The sequence below is a fragment of the Myotis myotis genome, unplaced genomic scaffold (assembly GCF_014108235.1).
Source record: "Myotis myotis isolate mMyoMyo1 unplaced genomic scaffold, mMyoMyo1.p scaffold_m19_p_1, whole genome shotgun sequence".
NCBI lineage: Eukaryota > Metazoa > Chordata > Mammalia > Chiroptera > Vespertilionidae > Myotis > Myotis myotis.
The window spans coordinates 68612105-68629996 of NW_023416313.1; the positions used below are offsets into that span (position 1 = coordinate 68612105).

General features: G+C 42.5%; 1 protein-coding gene across 4 annotated transcripts; it reads right to left on the reverse strand.

Annotated features, from left to right (window-relative positions):
- Window positions 1–1046: 1046 nt before the first annotated feature.
- LOC118671686 (alcohol dehydrogenase class-3) lies at window positions 1047–17287 on the reverse strand. Of its 4 annotated transcripts, XM_036340337.1 has the most exons (9): window positions 17195–17287; window positions 14067–14168; window positions 12158–12299; window positions 11431–11518; window positions 5466–5685; window positions 5052–5312; window positions 3449–3584; window positions 1472–1610; window positions 1047–1341 (listed from the first exon to the last, which is right to left on the reverse strand). In XM_036340337.1, the coding sequence occupies exons 1-9, from the start codon at window positions 17204–17206 to the stop codon at window positions 1317–1319; spliced, it is 1125 nt and encodes a 374-aa protein (XP_036196230.1). In that variant the 5' UTR covers window positions 17207–17287; the 3' UTR covers window positions 1047–1316. The 4 variants fall into 4 exon arrangements, 2 of the variants coding, with proteins under 2 accessions (XP_036196230.1, XP_036196237.1); XR_004972817.1 differs by lacking the exon at window positions 1472–1610 and having other exon boundaries at window positions 3449–3655; XM_036340344.1 differs by lacking the exon at window positions 1472–1610.
- Between the last annotated feature and the right edge of the window lie 605 nt (window positions 17288–17892).

Sequence of the window (17892 nt, forward strand, 5' to 3'; positions counted from 1 at the left end):
AAAAATTCCCAGTTGGGGCCACTGTCTGTGTGGAGTTGGTACATTCTCCCCATGTCTGCATGGGTGTGCATGTGAGGTGAATGGCGTGTCCACATTGCCCCAGTCTGAGTGCATGTAGTGTGAGTGTGCCCTGTGATGGGAAGGTTTCCGTCCAGGATGGGGGTCCCTCCTTCGCCCTGACCTGCAGAGATGCTCTAGCTACCCGCAACCCTGAACTGGAATCAGTGGGCTGGAGGAACATCATTATCTGCCTTGTTTTTATTAATCTTTCTTCAATGTATGTATAGATCCCATTTATTTCAATGTTGAATCTTTAGTTTGGTGATGTTTTTGTGACCAGAAATATGCGGTAGGAACTTAACTGTTGTTTCTATCAGTTAGCCTATGGGAAAATTGGTTTGGTGAGGTGTCCTTTTGCTTAAAGTTGCAATTGCCAAGAGCCTATCGACAGTAAGCAAGGACTTACTGTATGCCCAGGCAGTAAAACGCATAACAACAGGCATGAGAGTGCTAGACATCGATTTCTGGATGCTGCTTCCTCTGGAAGTGCAATGTGTCTGGCCAATGGTAACATGTGAAGATCTGATCAAAGTAAGTGCCCGGAACTTGGACATTCAGTACATAAATAACTGTAATTTTTATAATCTTGAAATAGTTTATACAGCTAAGAACACACACACACACACACACACCTACTTAAGTACAGAAGGTTGTTTCAATGATGAATTTTAGTGTTCACTGTGGGCTAGATATCATGCTAGGAACTGGGGGTATGTAAATTTGAACAAGGCACAGTACCTGCCTGCCCTCAAAATAACCTCACAGAGGCCTTCTTGGGTTCTCATTAACTTTGTCACTGATGGCTAAGGGTATCTGTTCTTCAGTAAATGGGCCTGAGACTCTTAAAAGTTAAGCCAAAGTTACTGAGCCAGTAGCAGACAAGGTTCATAAACTCATTATTGGCCTGCTTCCATCTTTCCTTTAAAGAATAAAGATAGTGGGGAAAAAACCATGAGTATATATTTAGCATAAAACAGAGATAAACATTTATGCAGAAATTACTTTAATTTTGTTAAAAAATTCCTTAATGAGCTAACAATTATTCATAAGGAGAGTCCAGAAAACAGATTTATGACTGTATTAGCCTTCCCCTTGATTAGAGGTATTAATTATACAGAAAACATTATTCCCTACAGTAGGTTACCAAACATCTAAGAGGCTGTGAACTTGTAAGAGCTTCTCCCAGTTTGTCTAGCTGCTCCAATCAGCTCACATGATTCAGTTATAAGGATGAACATATTTTCTTTTTTTTGAATTTAAAACTTCACAACAGTCCGGATGCTGTAAGAGAAAGAAACAATACATGTAGGTTTTGAATGGTATCTTTTCTTTTAGGAACATTAAATTGATATGTTTGTCCTTTTTCCTCCATAAACTTATTCTATAATATACAACCTAAGGTACAGCTTACCTCTTCCCTGCATGCAGCAGTTCAAAGGCTTTGTTAATTTCATCAAAAGACAGATTGTGGGTCACAAATTCATCAACTTTTATCTTTTTGGACATATATTCAGACACCAACTTTGGGACACTTTCTACACTCTTCCATCCTAAAAGAAATCATACATCTATTCATTAATTTTTTTTTCAGCAAGTTTCTACAGTATGTTTATTACTTTGTGGGTTAAACAAAGACATTTAAGAGAATAAATGTTTTCATTACATAGGAATGAAAAACGTCAAAATCAGCATAGAGATGAGAAAGAATTTAATGAATATTAGTTAAGAAAAAAGTAAATGACTTTTTAGTACATTCCTCTTTCTATATTGATTTACTAAAATGTCATTAAGTTTCAATTGAGACTTTTAGGCTACCCAGAATAGAACTTTGTAAGTCTTAGAAGCTTATTTTTTAGGTCCATAATAGCAGAGATTTCCATTATAATGAAATGTAAGGAAGAAAAATATTGATGTGCTACATGACTCTTTCTTTGGTGTTAAGTCAACAATGAATAGGGATAGCAACTCAGAATGGAAAACTGTGAAACTGAAAGCAAAGTAGAAAATCAGATGCTTTAATTTTTCACTTGTTATTGAAAGAAGCAATAAAACAACAAAGCAGCCTTCCTACTTTTTAAAGCCGGGATGCTTTGGACCAGATTTCAAATCTCTTTTGAGCTTTTTCCAAATCTCCCTCATTATATCCTCTACTAATTATTTTTTCCCCTACAAACTGAGAGCTTTTTCTTTCTCTTTCAAAACTCCTATTAAAACTGAGACATCTACAACTCTAGACCAAAACATCTATTTACATCTGTGGGTCATATTTTAGGACAGTGGTCGCCAACTGGTGGTCCGTGAGGCCCGAAAGGTTGGCGACCGCTGTTTTAGGAACACCACAGGGCCCCAAATGCTCCTGCTTAGTTCCCAAACAGCACTGAGCTAGGACGAGGCTTCAGTCAGAGGTTCCTACCACCCGGCCTGGCTCAGTCACCCAGGCTTAGAAGGCCCTTCAAATTCAGCTCTGGATCCTGAGAGGATGCCTCTGAGTTGCATGTGTGGCTTTAAAGGTCTGTTCTAAGATTCTCAAGTTCAGCATACTTCCAGGACAGGAGGGTTTAGTCAGCGTGACATTTCTACAGCAAATTCTCTAGTATAAAGAAGGAAAACTTTGGCCAAATTCTTCAATTTAGCATATTTCCTAAATCTTTTCTTCTGACTTTCAAAAAAGCAGGCATAACATAAGGTAGTGGATGTTAACAGATACACAGATCATGCAAAGCTCATGCTATATGATCTTATTCCTAAGAGGATAGTGCAAATATATTTTTTTAAAAACCTATTAAAATGTAGGCAACCCTAACCAGTTAACTGCCATGTGTCCAAAATGGAAACCATCCTTGCATCTAGAGGCTTATGGCGTACGAAAGGTTAACAACCATGCACTTTTTAGGATCATACCAGGGAAAAATAATCAGTCTGGCAGCTTTTTAATTTTGTTATAAGGTTTTGTTTAATTTAACGTTTTCAGTTTGATTTAATATTAGTTACGCTGAAATCAGTACTCTTCGGAGGTATGATTGACCACTGCACCCTTCAGAAAAATGAGTAAAAAATGCCTGTAACCTATTTAACTCCACAACATGACGCAGTGTGGATGACTGTTTGCCTAGCCTGCAAACAAGTTCTCATGCCTGCCCTACCCCCAGCGATGGCCTCATTTATAGAATATTAATTTTCTTCTTTTACTGAGTCAAATGTGGCTTTGAGCTTCATGAGAAAATACTGATTGAGTGTGAAACTCTTCTATTAAAATAACTTTGTATACAACAACTCAGTATGAGAAGCAGCCCGTGAAAATTGTTGTTAAACCAAGAAAACTGGCCTGCAATTAAAACTCTGCAAACAGAAATGAGCGAGAAAACATGCCATCCCATCCAACAATCACCTCCGAAGGCGGTGCCTTTCCATGTGCGTCCTGTGACGAGCTGGAAGGGCCGAGTGGCGATCTCTTCACCGGCAGCAGCGACTCCTACCACCACGCTGACGCCCCAGCCTTTGTGGCAGGCCTCCAGCGCGGCTCTCTGCAGGCAGAGATGAACCAAATCACAGAAGTCAGTGCATTTTGCCGAAGATATCTGCTTCCCCAGAAACTCTGGGGGAGAGGGGCAAAGAGAGAGTGGTTTCACAAAGCTTTCTAAAAAAACAGCAGGAAAATGATCAAGTAGAATGCTTACTGCATTTACTTTTATTGAACAATTTTACTTTCTTTAAGAAATTTATTGCCCTAACCGGTTTGGCTCAGTGGATAGAGCGTCAGCTGCGAACTCAAGGGTCCCAGGTTCGATTCTGGTCAAGGGCATGTACCTTGGTTGTGGGCACATCCCCAGTAGGGAGAGTGCAGGAGGCAGCTGATCGATGTTTCTTTTTTTTTTTTTAAATATATTTTACTGATTTTTTACAGAGAGGAAGGGAGAAGGATAGAGAGTCAGAAACATCAATGAGAGAGAAACATTGATCAGCTGCCTCCTGCACACCTCCTACTGGGGATGTGCCCGCAAACGAAGGTACATGCCCTTGACCGGAATTGAACCTGGGACCTTTCAGTCTGCAGGCCCACGCTCTATCCACTGAGCCAAACCAGTTAGGGCTGATCGATGTTTCTAACTCTCTATCCCTCTCCCTTCCTCTCTGTAAAAAAATCAATTAAATATATTTAAAAAAATAAAAATTATCATTCTCCCCTTAAAAAAAAAAAGAAATTTATTAACTTGGCTATATAGTGACACCAATGGAAAGGATTTAAAGCTTTTACTTGCTGTCCATTTTTAAAAGTAAATACCAGCTCAAAATTCTAAAGACTTTAATAAAAGAAGTAGGCAGAGAAGTAATACTGACACTTTTGCTGAATGTCTACTTTGTATCAAGTAGGGGCTTTACTGTCTGTATTTTACATATGAGGAAACTGAGATTTAGAGAAGTCATTGTTCAGGGTCACTGATTTAGCATGTGGATGTTTATCCACCTTCAAAGCGCATGCTCTCTACAACTGCATCACTCTGCTTCTATTGAAGCAGACATACTCTAAGATCCAGCATGCATGGAAGGCAAAGAAACATTTTTTCTTCATCCTTCCCTGAGCCACTCATGTCATTTCCCATTTGTAGTTCAAATCATTATTTTTCCTTTCTTCTATTAGAATAATTCTTATCAAGAGACTTCTCCTTTACAAACATAAAACTTTAAATCTTAAGAAAATTACATTAAAAAAGCAGTTACAACCCAGCAGGGCGAGGCTCGGTGGTTGAGCATTGACCTATGAACCAGGAGGTCATGGTTTCATTCCGGAGTGGGGCACATGCCCAGTAGCGGGTGTGCAGCAGGCAGCTGATCAATGATTCACTCTCATCATTGATGTTTTTATCTCTCCCTTTCCCTTCCTCTCTGAAATAAATAAAAATATATTAGAAAAAAAAAAGGTTACTGAGAGAGAGAGAGAGAGAGAGAGAGAGAGAGAGAGAGAAAGGAACTAGCCAACCAAGCATACTTACCATGACTTTCACGTTACCAATACACTCAAAAGAGTAGTCTACTCCCCCATCGGTCATCTCAACGAGCACTTCCTGGATGGGTTTACTGAAGTCCTGGGGGCTGATACATTCACAGGCTCCAAACTCCTTGGCCCTTGCAAATTTATCTTTATTGATATCCACACCAATGATCCGGGATGCACCAGCCACCTTGCAGCCCATGATAACCGCCAATCCAACTCCTCCGAGGCCAAAGACGGCACAAGTAGAGCCAGGCTCCACCTAATAGTAAGACAGTCAGTCTATGAGGTACTGCTTCCACAAGAGTCAAGAAAATCACTAGGTTTCTTACAGATCGGACCAATTTAATTATTTCAGCAAAGTTTTGTTGCATCAAATTAGAAGGTGGGAGCTAAAAGCCAGGCCAACACTTACCTTGGCAGTGTTCACAGCAGCACCATAGCCAGTGGAAATGCCACAACCCAGGAGGCAGACTTTATCCAAAGGTGCTAAAGGATCAATTTTAGCAACAGAGATGTCAGCCACAACTGTGTATTCAGAGAACGTACTGGTTCCCATGTAATGTAAAATTTTCTTTCCTTTGCAAGTAAATCTGCTAGTGCCATCTGGCATTAATCCTTTCCCTTGAGTGACTCTAAAGAAAACAGAAAAGGAAAAAGGCAGGATAGAATTAGGTTCCCTAAAACCCATAAGAAAAAGAATTACTTTTAAAAATAACAACTAATATAAATAGTTAGAAAGTGTGCTAAGACCAAAAGTCCAATTTCTAATGTATGTATTAATCAGTTATCTCTTTCAACAATAGGGAAACTTGTAAAAGATTTATAACCTCACATCTTTTCCAACATTCAGTATTCTTCTGGATCTTACTGTCAGAATATTGAAATGATTTTTAACAGGTAAAACTTATGGATCAGATAAAATTATTTTAAAATTCCATCATAACACTCTGTGAGCAAATGTAACTTCATAAAGCATCAAGCTAAACCCAGCATCTACACAAGCAGAGACCACATGCAATGATCCATTTGGCTATGGAAAACAGATGGCCAAACTGGCTAATTTAGATCTTTCAGCAGGCCTTTTCAAAAGTGTAGCAATCCTCAAGGATTCAAGTTACTTTCTCTGTTCACTTAGTTTTTTGCCTGTGTAGTTGGTTACAGTAACGGGGATGGAGGTGGGAGAGCAAACTCACAAAGGCAACCAATATGATATATGTTAGCAAAATTTACTTTTGAGAATCTAAACATATAGGTGATATAGTGTCTTGTTTAGGAGAATGAGCCCTAAAGTCAGACACACTTGGGCTCAAATCCTGTGTGAAACTGGACTTTCAGTTTCCTCCCTAGAAAATGCAGAGAACAATTCTTTCTCATAGATTGCTAAAATAAAATAAAATCAAAATCAAATGAGATGTTATGTAAAGCATTAGCACTGAGCCTGGCACAGACTGCTTAATAAATATTTTTTATTGTTAATAAAAACAAACACTATAATTTTAAAGCAGAGTAGTAAGAAGCTGGGAAGCAGAATATGGGAAACTGAGACAAAAATTATTAAACAAGGCAAAACAATTTGAGCAATTTACAGCCAGCTAATGAATCACAAGGTTTTACCTTCCCTAACCAAGGGCACTTAGGAGCAAATAGTTAACAAACTCCAGACCGTCTTGGGGAAGCCTGGCCTCATCCCAGTCCCTCTCTGATGAAGTCGTTTTAAAATGAAACTAACGGAGGAGAACCAAGATGGCGGCATAGGTTAACGCCGAGTTTGCTGCTTTGAACAACTACTTCAAAAGTGAAACCAAAAAACGGAAGGGACAGCACCCAGAACCACAGGAACGCTGGCTGAGTGGAAGTCCTACAACTAGGAGGAAAGAGAAACGCATACGGACACTCAGAGGAGGCGCAGTGCTGAAGTCAAATTCTGAGGTGCGGAGTGCGCGGAGCGGGCTGGCGGCGGAGGGCGCGGTTGGCGTTTTCAATCGGGAGGGAGTCGCAGACTCTGAGCTCCAGATCCGGGCGAGTCTTTAGGGACCCAGACTCAAACGGGAGAAGCGGGACTGTCTGGCTTTGGTCAGAGCGAGCGCAGCTTTCTCTCTGAGCTTTGCAGCGGGTGCTGGGACTCAGAGAGGCAGAGCCCCTGGGGACAGGACTGAGAGCCGCCATAACTGCTCTCTCCGGCCCACCCTGTTGATCCTGTGTGACCCGCCCCGCCCAAGCCCTGCACACAGGCATTTGCCGGATAGCCTCAGGCAAAGGCTAGATTAGCACCTCCCTAGAGGACAGAAGTTCTCTCACTGCTGACTCTCATAGCCACTTGGCCTGGAGGTCAAACCCTCCCTGGAATTAGCTACAACAATCAAGATTTAACTATAAGACTGCGCACAAAGACCACTAGGGGGTGCACCAAGGAAGCATAACAAAATGCGGAGACAAAGAAACAGGACAAAATTGTCAATGGAAGATATAGAGTTCAGAACCACACTTTTAAGGTCTCTCAAGAACTGTTTAGAAGCCGCCAATAAACTTAATGAGATCTACAAGAAAACTAATGAGACCCTCGATCTTATATTGGGGAACCAACTAGAAATTAAGCATACACGGACTGAAATAACGAATATTATACAGACTCCCGACAGCAGACCAGAGGAGCGCAAGAATCAAGTCAATGATTTGAAATGCGAGGAAGCAAAAAACACCCAACCGGAAAAGCAAAATGAAAAAAGAATCCAAAAATGCGAGGATAGTGTAAGGAGCCTCTGGGACAGCTTCAAGCGTACCAACATCAGAATTATAGGGGTGCCAGAAGATGAGAGAAAGCAAGATATTGAAAACCTATTTGAAGAAATAATGACAGAAAACTTCCCCCACCTGGTGAAAGAAATGGACTTACAGGTCCAAGAAGCGCGGAGAACCCCAAACAAAAGGAATCCAAAGTGGACCACACCAAGACACATCATCATTAAAATGCCAAGAGCAAAAGACAAAGAGAGAATCTTAAAAACAGCAAGAGAAAGAAACTCAGTTACCTACAAGGGAATACCCATACGACTGTCAGCTGATTTCTCAACAGAAACTTTGCAGGCCAGAAGGGAGTGGCAAGAAATATTCAAAGTGATGAATACCAAGAACCTACAACCAAGATTACTTTATCCAGCAAAGCTATCATTCAGAATTGAAGGTCAGATAAAGAGCTTCACAGATAAGGAAAAGTTCATCACCACCAAACCAGGATTATATGAAATGCTGAAAGCTATCCTTTAAGAAGAGGAAGAGGAAGAAAAAGGTAAAGATACAAATTATGAACAACAAATATGCATCTATCAACAAGTGAATCTAAGAATCAAGTGAATAAATAATCTGATGAACAGAATGAACTGTTGATTATAATAGAATCAGGGACATAGAAAGGGAATGGACTGACTATTCCTGGGGGGGAAAGGGGTGTGGGAGATGCGGGAAGAGACTGGACAAAAATCGTGCACCTATGGATGAGGACAGTGGGTGGGGAGTGATGGCGGAGGGTGGGGTGGGAACTGGGAGGAGGGGAGTTATGGGGGGAAAAAAAGAGGAACAAATGTAATAATCTGAACAATAAAGATTTAATTTAAAAAAATAAAAATAAAAAAAAAATAAAATGAAACTAACCAGAAAAGAACCCTGACCCCTCCATATGCACATTTTGATGAATCAACATATTGAAGGACACACCTGGAAAGCTAGTGAATATCCTGTTAAGACCCCCCTCTGAGACCTCCACTTGGATTTCCACTGGCTAAAGATAAAACACCTCAAAACAAAGGAGCAACAGTGCCCTCACTATAGCATGCCTGTGCCTTGCATCTCTGCTCTTTTTCTAAACTCTAAGGGACCTACAAGAGTTGCCACCAAGGGAGCAGCGGGCAGCGGCATCTCATCTTGGGCTCACCCCCTGAACCTGTCTCCAAGGCCCCCTTTTCTCTGACTTTCCAGTGAGCTAACAGCAGCCCCTCCCTGGCTCACTTCTTTGACTGTGATTTCTCTTTCTCAGTGAGCCAAAGCAGCTCTGCCTAATCTCTTTCCTGTTGCTGCTTTTACCTTTAACTCTTCCTTTGTTTCACTGTCACCAGTTTTAATTAATGTACTCTCAAAATCATCTGGACTCCTGTTATGAAATCTTTCCTGCATGAAGTCAAGAACTCACATGCTACCAGCCGGCTCAAGGCAGACCTACAGACCCACTCTGGGCCCAGCCCCACCAGGTAACAATTTAAGGTACACTCTTAGACAAATCCTTTGGAATGTATATGAATAAACAAATACACAAATGAAGAGAAATGGATTGCCTCTGGATTCAAGAGCAAATACAAGTTCTTTGAGAGAAAAACAGAAATATGACCAGAAACAAAGAGCAAATAGGTGACAAAGCTCCACTATAAATGTCGTATCTTCACGAGAGCTACCTGCTTGCTTAGCCCTCCTGAACATGTAATCACTTTTTCCCAGAGGAGTGCACACACAGGAGGTGATGTAGGATGCATGTAAGCTCTGGAAGGAATTGTCCCTCTACATGGTACCAGATAGCCAAAGAAAGCCCACTACCATTATTGTATTTGAGGTGTCACAAAATTTTCCAGGCTGCTTGAAATTCCCTTTGAAAACAATTTCTTTTTGTTCTAGCTTTGCCCAAAGTAATTGGATTTATGTTATAAAACAAATGGAATCTTGTTTTCCAAAAATATGAACTAATTTTGTCAATGGCATTAGAAAACAAATGCAAGGACAAAGGGATCTCCCGTATAAAGCTGGTGGGAGTATACCCTATGACTTAGCATTCCAGCCCTAGGAAATACCTGTGGGGTAAATGGGAACAAGGGCCCCTCTCCATGGTCTAAACTCTCCCCCTCCAAACCCCACCCCCCACCCCCCCACCCCCCACCCCCTTCTCACACACACTGTGTGGGAAGACAATGAAGGCCATTAGTAAGCTGACCGTGAGACCTTGGGAGCCTGGTCAGCTCCTCAGGCAAGAAGTGTTTTGATCTCTCCAGGCCCATCCCTCTCCTTCTGCATGCCCTATTTTTCTCTGTTTTCTGACTCTATAAAACCTTGTGTTGGGAAAGTCTAGGTGGTATGAGATAATAGCACTGGCCGGCGGCCCCCCCTGGAGTGGCCTGTCTGTAGGCCGCAAGTGACTTAGTGATTCAACTTCACTGGTGTCAGCGCCACTGGAGTGCGTGTAAGTCCTAATAAACTCATGTCTTTCATAGCCAGTCCTCTGGATTATTTCTTTGGGAATCCAAGAACAATATGCAGAGGTTTTCTGAGATCTCAGCACTTTGCATAACATCAAAGAGAAGGTAGTGATACTGGGAATGGAATATGACTGAGCAAACTGGCTACATCTCCCAGACATTGTGAATGAAAGAAACCCAACGGAAGAGCACATAATGCATATGAAGTTCTACAGAGAAAGAAATCAGAATAGAGGTTACCGTTGAAGGAGGCAGGTGGTGACTTGGAAGGGACATGGAGGACTCTGTGGGGTGCTGGAAGGGTTTTCTTGATCTTTTTTACATACATAAAAATAGATTGAGCTGTACACTTAAGATTTGTACACTTTAAGTACTTTATTAGGTCTGTTCTACCTCAATAAAAAGAAAACAAAAAAGGATACAAATACAAAAAGATCATAAACTGCCTTAAAGAAGTAGTTCTTTAAGACCTGTTACCTTACTACAATAAAGTAACTACCTTTCCCATGTTAAGGGGTCATGTTATCTCTTGTAGTCTTCCCAGTAACCTTATGAAGTTTTTTTTAAAAAAGATATATTTTCAGAGGGAGGGAGAGAGAGACAGAAACATCAATGATGAGAAAGAATCATTGATCAGCTGCCTCCTGCATGCCCCCAACTGGGATCAAGCCCACAATCCTAGCATATGCCCTGACCAGGAATTGAACTGTGACCTTCTGGTTCATAGGTTGACGCTCAACTACTGAGCCACATGGGGTGGGGGGCGTGTGCTGAAATAAGTTTTATTACTTCGATTTCGATTTCATGGATAATAAAATGGCATACAAATGATTTCATTTAATTTCATAAGCATGTCCCTCCTTATTACATGTTAGCAAACTTAGCCTAATGTTATGGAAAGAGACTGAGTTCAGAAAATTCAGTTTTCTCTCTTAATAGCTGATGATACTTGGAAAACCACTTAATTTCTGAGTCTTAACTTTCTCATCTATGAAAACTGGGATACTAATGATGACAGTGAGGTTGCCATAAAGATGGATTGAAATAATTCATGTAGAATGGTCTGTATAAATTGCCACACACTTATTATTATCATTTTAAAAATGAATCTTGTTTTAAAAATAAAAATAAAAAGATACTAACCTTATTTTCTGGCAAAGGTTTGTTTTAGGATTTAGACAAAATTTGCATTCTCCACATTGAGGGATGTAAAGCGGGATGACAGTATCACCTGGAAAATAAATACAAAGACATTATCCTGGATGCGTAGCATCTATTTCTAATGAACGTATCAGCCCCTGCAAATTCCTATTCCTGTCAGCTCATTCGGCTTTGAAAGTTAACCTCTTCAAGGCTTAGAACTTCACCTACATAACATCATTCAGACAATGCCTGACTCTGCAAAAAATATAAGTTTCAGAATTTTGACTAAAGGAAACTTTTAATAACTGGAGTACAAGGAGTCATGTGCCTCAAACTACTGACTCACTGATGCATATCTAAAAATTCTTGCTTAGAAACTGACTTCGGAAATGTTTTTAACAGTTTCAGATGAACAACAGTCTGCAAAATCAGGGAAAAAAAAACCCCATCAAAAGGGGGGGGAGGGGGGCAAAAGTAGTTTTACAGTTGTGACTATGGGAAACACAGTTTATTCTTGTATTATTTATTAGTTATTGTATTATTTTCCAGACAAACAACTGCAGTCTACTTTTGCCCACCCAGTATTTATGCTTCCTGGGTGAGGAATAAAATCAATCTTCCCAACTTTCTTAGGTGATAATTTGTTCATAAATAAACAATGTATAGCTGATCAGAAATGTTATTTCCCTATGGTGGTATAAAATAAGTGGTTCAAATACCCTCTTACCTGCTTTTAGCTTAGTAACTCCTACGCCAACACTTTCCACAATTCCAGCACCTTCGTGTCCCAAGATCACTGGGAAACTCCCTTCAGGATCAGCCCCACTCAGGGTGTAGGCATCAGTGTGGCACACAGCAGTGGCAATAATCTATCAGGATATTCAAATAAAGAGCATTTCAGTGTGTGTGCATGCAACTCAGTGAGGCATTGGTCAAAGGAAAGGCCCTTTTATTTTAATATATTCCATTGATTCCAAGATACTTTTCTTTCATACTTTAACCTCTCTAAATCAGTATATGCTTATAAATAGATGACATCTTAACAACTAGAATTGGCAGCCTTTTCTTAGTAGTACATTAAAGGGCTAGAGTATTTATATTCAATGAAAGAGGCACATCTATTCTCCTTTTCAGTGCATATTAGCAAGACAAAGCAAACAAGGTGAAGAGGAAGAACACCTGTGTGCAAAGCCATTTCACTGCTGGGCTCTTCATGACTGTTGGGAAATGGTATTTCTAAAAAGCTATGGATTATTTCTGAAATATGCCAGTCTGCTTGGTCTGCACTAAAACTCGGAGCTTTTAGTGGAACCAACTCCCTTTTAGCACACACACAAATTTTGCTTAAATAAGCCCTTTATCCCTATCTCTTTTAAGTATGTTATCTTTCCAAACCACCAAAAAAGCACAAAGAAAAAGTCTTAGAGTGTATTTATACTTCTCTGCTTCTCACTTACATACCCACTTACAATGTAACATTCTTTGCTATTTGTTGGCAATGCCAGGAAAGACAGCTGAACTCAGTGTGCCCCGAACAATACAGCCAGGACATTTTCTTTTTCAGTGGCAAAATCACAACCAGGTTAGTTTCTGAACTTAACTATTAAAATATTTCAGATTTCTGGGTCTGGGTTGAAAAGGACCTTGAAAAGTTATTTGTTCTTCTTGACCTGGTATGTGTGGTCCCTGGGAGCATGAGTCAGTACGTATTTATGTGCTGTGTTTGGAGGTAGGACCGGGGACGTTTACTCCAATTTATAGCAAAAAAAAGCTCATTTTTCTAGGATGTTAGTTTTATTTAAAAGTCACTAGTTTATTTTAAAAAATATTTTTATTGATTTTTTTAGAGAGGAAGGGAGAGGAAGAGAGAAACATCAATGTGAGCGCCTAATATCGGCCACACCCCCTACTGGGGATCAAGCCAGAAACCTGGGCATGTGACCTGACTGGGAATTGAACCGGTGACCTCCTGGTGCATGGGATGATGTCCAACCAACTGAGCCACACGGGCCAGGGCAAAGGTCACTACTTTAAACCATTAATTTTACATCATAACAGAGAAGAATGCTAAAAACACCCAGCTGGTGGCCTTGTGAACTATGCCTCTCTCCTAGGATCGCTTCTTTAAGCAGCACTGGGATAATGAATGCATCCCTGGAACTCGGGCCCTGTCTGCAAGTGTCAGTATTTAAAGCTAAGATGACTTTACTGGGTTGTTGCTCCAGTTGATCAGGAGCCTCTTCCCAAATCTTATTTGAAGTCTCACCTAACAAAACTAAAGACCATTTCTTTTTCTTTTGTTCCTAATGTGTCATCATACATTTTAAGTTATGGGATCCGCAGAAAGGGGACACATCTGTCAAAGTCACCTTACACCTAGGCTATGGAAATAAACTGCAGTGATCCCTGGGGAAGGCTGCTCAGCCCAACATCAAAGCTAAAAGATGGAGGAGTGCTGCAGAGGAGAGAGGGATAAAATAAGAGGAGGATGTTGTGATTCTGTGGTTGGAGGACTTTCAATACCTTGTTCTCGATACTCCTTTGGGATTTATCCTCTGCAGAACTCAAGAGTATTAATCTATCCAGAGACCTAATTGTTAAGTCTTCTTTTTCCATTGCCTTAGATGTAACATTACCTTAATTCGAACTTCATGAGCCTTTGGGGGTGCCACCTCTACCTCCTCGATGGAGAGAGGCTTTCCGGCCTCCCAGGCAACCGCTGCCTTGCACTTGATCACCTGAAATGGGGGGAAAAAAAGAGCAAGTTGTTTATTCACATGAACGAATAATGAACTGCCTGTTAGTTAATTTAGATACTGATGAATGCTAATCTTAGGAAGCATATTAAAGATTCACAAGGAAACATGTCCTGCCCTAGCCGATTTGGCTCAATGGATAGAGCGTCGGCCTTTGGACTGAAGGGTTCTGGGTTCGATTCTCAGTCAGGGCACATGCCTGGGTTGCGGGCTCGATCCCTCGTAGGGGGTGTGCAGGAGGTAGCTGATCAATGACTGTCTCTCATCATTGATGTTCTAACTCTCTCTCCCTCTCCCTCCCTCTCTGAAATCAATAAAAATGTATTAATAAAAGAAAAAAAAGGAAGCATGTTCCTCTAAGTCAGCGGTTCTCAACCTGTGGGTCGCAACTCCTTCGGCGGTTGAACTACCCTTTCACAGGGGTCGCCTAAGACCATCCTGCATATCAGATATTTACATTACAATTCATAACAGTAGCAACATTACAGTTATGAAGTAGCAACGAAAATAATTTTATGGTTGGGTCACAACATGAGGAACTGTATTTAAAGGGCCAGAAGGTTGAGAACCACTGCTCTAAGTGATATGGAGAATTATTTTGCCTGTTTTTTAGATTTTGTGTAAGTAATATTCATTAGTATTTAATTTAGATGGCCTTTGGTCAGATATAAAACCCTCTTCCGGTTGAAAAGTTTTGTTCATGGAATACTTAATGACATTCTACAGGAGCAGGTAAAGAATACAGGTCTAAGAGAATCTGATTCAGTAGGTCTGGCATAGGGCCCAAGGACTCTGAATGCTTAACACGTACCCTGTGAAATTCTTTTGTTCAGGTTGGTGTGAGTAACATTGGTGTAGTACAAAACCACAGGATGGGAAGGAATGTAAGGAGTACCAGAATGGGGGAACTTTAAAAAACCATACCTATCACCCTGGTGTGGCTCAGCTGGTTGGAGCACTGTCCTGTACACCAAGAGGTGGCAGGTTCGATTCTCCACCAGGGCACATACCCAGGTTGTTCCACCACCGAGCAACACCAGCCGGCCAGGCTATTCCAATCCTTTTTAACTGTGCCATCCAATACAGTATTCACTTGCCACCTGTGGCTACTGAGTACTTGAAAAATAGCCAGTCTGAACTGAGTTAAGCTGTAAGATTGTGAAGCCTTAGTACAAAAAAAGGTAAGAATACTTCCATAATATTTTAAAATATTGATTACATGTTGAGATAGTATTTTCAATATGCTGGATTAAATTTTAACACAATTTTAATGCTTTTTAATATGATTAATAGAAAAGTTAAGATTACATATGTGAATTGTATTATATTTCTATAGCATAATGTTGCCTTAGAGATTCTAGTACACCCCTCCATTCCCGGAGAATCAAATGTAACAGGGAAGATTTCCATCAGTTTACATAATGGTTATGAAACAAGTTGGTAGAATAAAGGTTGAAAGCCACTGGGTTTATAGGAGACAGACTGGAAAGTCAATAATTACAGAAAGTGTGATTTAAAGGGAGAGGCACAAAGTGCTACAGAATTCGAAAAGTGGAGAAAGTGTAACTTTGGCAGTGAGTTTGAGAAAGCATCGCGTTTAGCTGGGATACTGAAGGAGAAGAAGAGTTACAAATGGTGATAAAACACCTACATACAGGGTAATTGTGAAGGGTGAATGAGAATGAATATGAAGCCCCTAATACTCATTCTCTTTGGCACAGGGTAGCTTTGCAAAAATAAGTTAGTACTTATTAGTAGCAGTGAAACAAAGAGGGGAGGGGAAAGGAGAGTTAAACTATATAGAGAGACTAGAGGCCCGATGCACAAAATTCGTGCAAGGGGCTTGGCCCTCCCAGCAGCCCCGGCTGCCTCTTCGCCCTGCCCCTGGCCCACTGGTCGGGCAGGAAAGTCCTCCCGGAAGGTCATCCTGCCCTCTGGTCTAATTAACATATTAGCTCTTTATTACAGAGGATTATATAGGATGAGTGGCTTGTGTAAGTTGGTGAGGGGAGAAATTCTGCTTTTTTTTAAAAAATATATTTCTTTATTGATTTCAGAGAGGAAGGGAGAAGGAGAGATGGAAATATCAATGATGAGAGAGAATCACTGATTGCCTGCCTCCTGCACGCCCCCTACCCCCCGGGGACCAAGCCCGCAACCCAGGCATGTGCCCTTGGTCGGAAATGAACCCAGGACCCCCCAGTCTGCAGGCTGACGCTCTATCCACTGAGCCAAGTCGGCTAGTGCGAAATTCTGCTTTTAAAGTTGAGACGTAGATATTAAATCTGATGGTACAGAAAATTCAGACTCTGCACTGGAATCCTTTTCACCTCAATGTCCCGTAAACCTCAAAGGTCCAATGCAGAATATTAACAATGAGGTCATATCGCACACCTGAGATCTGGAGCAGCAGGAATAGTCCATCCATATGTGGTTTATTCTCCAGCCCCCCCACTTTTAAAGGATGTTTCCTTTCGATGACAATTCTAATCACAACAAAGCCCCACTCTAAATCACAGGCAACTGCCCCACTCCCACATCTATAACAGGAATTACAATTCTGCACCCGCAAGTATGACCCTGGGCAAGTCACAGTAAGACCTGGATCGGTTCTGCGACTTCGCGCAAAACGACGGACTAGGCATCTCATCTTACCAGATGCCAGTTAACACCAGCGGGGGTGCAGCTCCTACGGCCTCTCATCCCCTTTATGAACGAAATCACCTTGAACAGAAGGGCCTGCGTGCTCTCGGCACAGGCCAAGCGCCGCTTCGGGCCATTTCACCGGAACACGCACCGACCACCCTGGCCCCCGCCCCCGGCCTCCCGCTCCGCTCCAGCTGCCCAGAGCGCAGAGCCCTCCCCAGGAAGGAGGCGGAACACAGCTTCCTTCCCGCGAACCGCTCCTCCGAGGCCCCGTTCAGCTCCGGTTCCCAGCAGCCCGGGTCCAGGCTGTGCTTCCCCGCCCCGCATCCTCGGACTCGGGCCCGCGGCAGGGCCTACGATACCTGGTTCGCCATGCCTTCTGCGCGGGTCAGCGCGGACCAGCACGGGCGCGCATCCGGGGCGGGCGCACCGTCGGGACGTGGGCGGGGCGTGTGCCCGACGCAGGGGGCGTGGCGCAGGCGCAGCGTAGGTGGGGCTTCAGCTCGGCGTGGCCCCGCCTCCTCCGGCGCCGGGGGGCGGGGCGGGACGTGGGGCGGGGTTTGCGAGGGTTGGGAGGGATGGGCGGGGCCTGGGTGCGCCGCGCCGCGCCCTCTAGCGGTCGCGCGAGGTCTGGTCCGGGAGGCTGGCGGGGTGTGGGCGAGGCGGGGTAGCGGCGGCTTCCTGGCTGTCCGCACGCCTGGCTGCCCACCGTGTGTGCCAGGACAGGGTTTCCTCGGGTGACTGTAGCCGAGGCAGCGTAGGTAAGCCTTTCCAGGGGGCGATGTGGGAGGCGAGGGACCAGGAATTCCACCGGGAGCACGTGAGAACCGGGAGGACTGCCTGGGCTTCGTGCTCCCCGGAACTTTGTGTGCACTCTTACGTCTTGAGGATGCAAGATGAGTAAGAGAAAGCCCTTCAAGATTCTCCATCGAGAGGAAGCTGAGCGTGAGAATGAGCAAAGGACACAAAGGACGGGGGACCCATTCGGGAAATGTCCTCGGCTCCTATTCCAGCTGCCCCTGACATAAAGTATATTTTAAAAAACCATAGGCAGGAATGA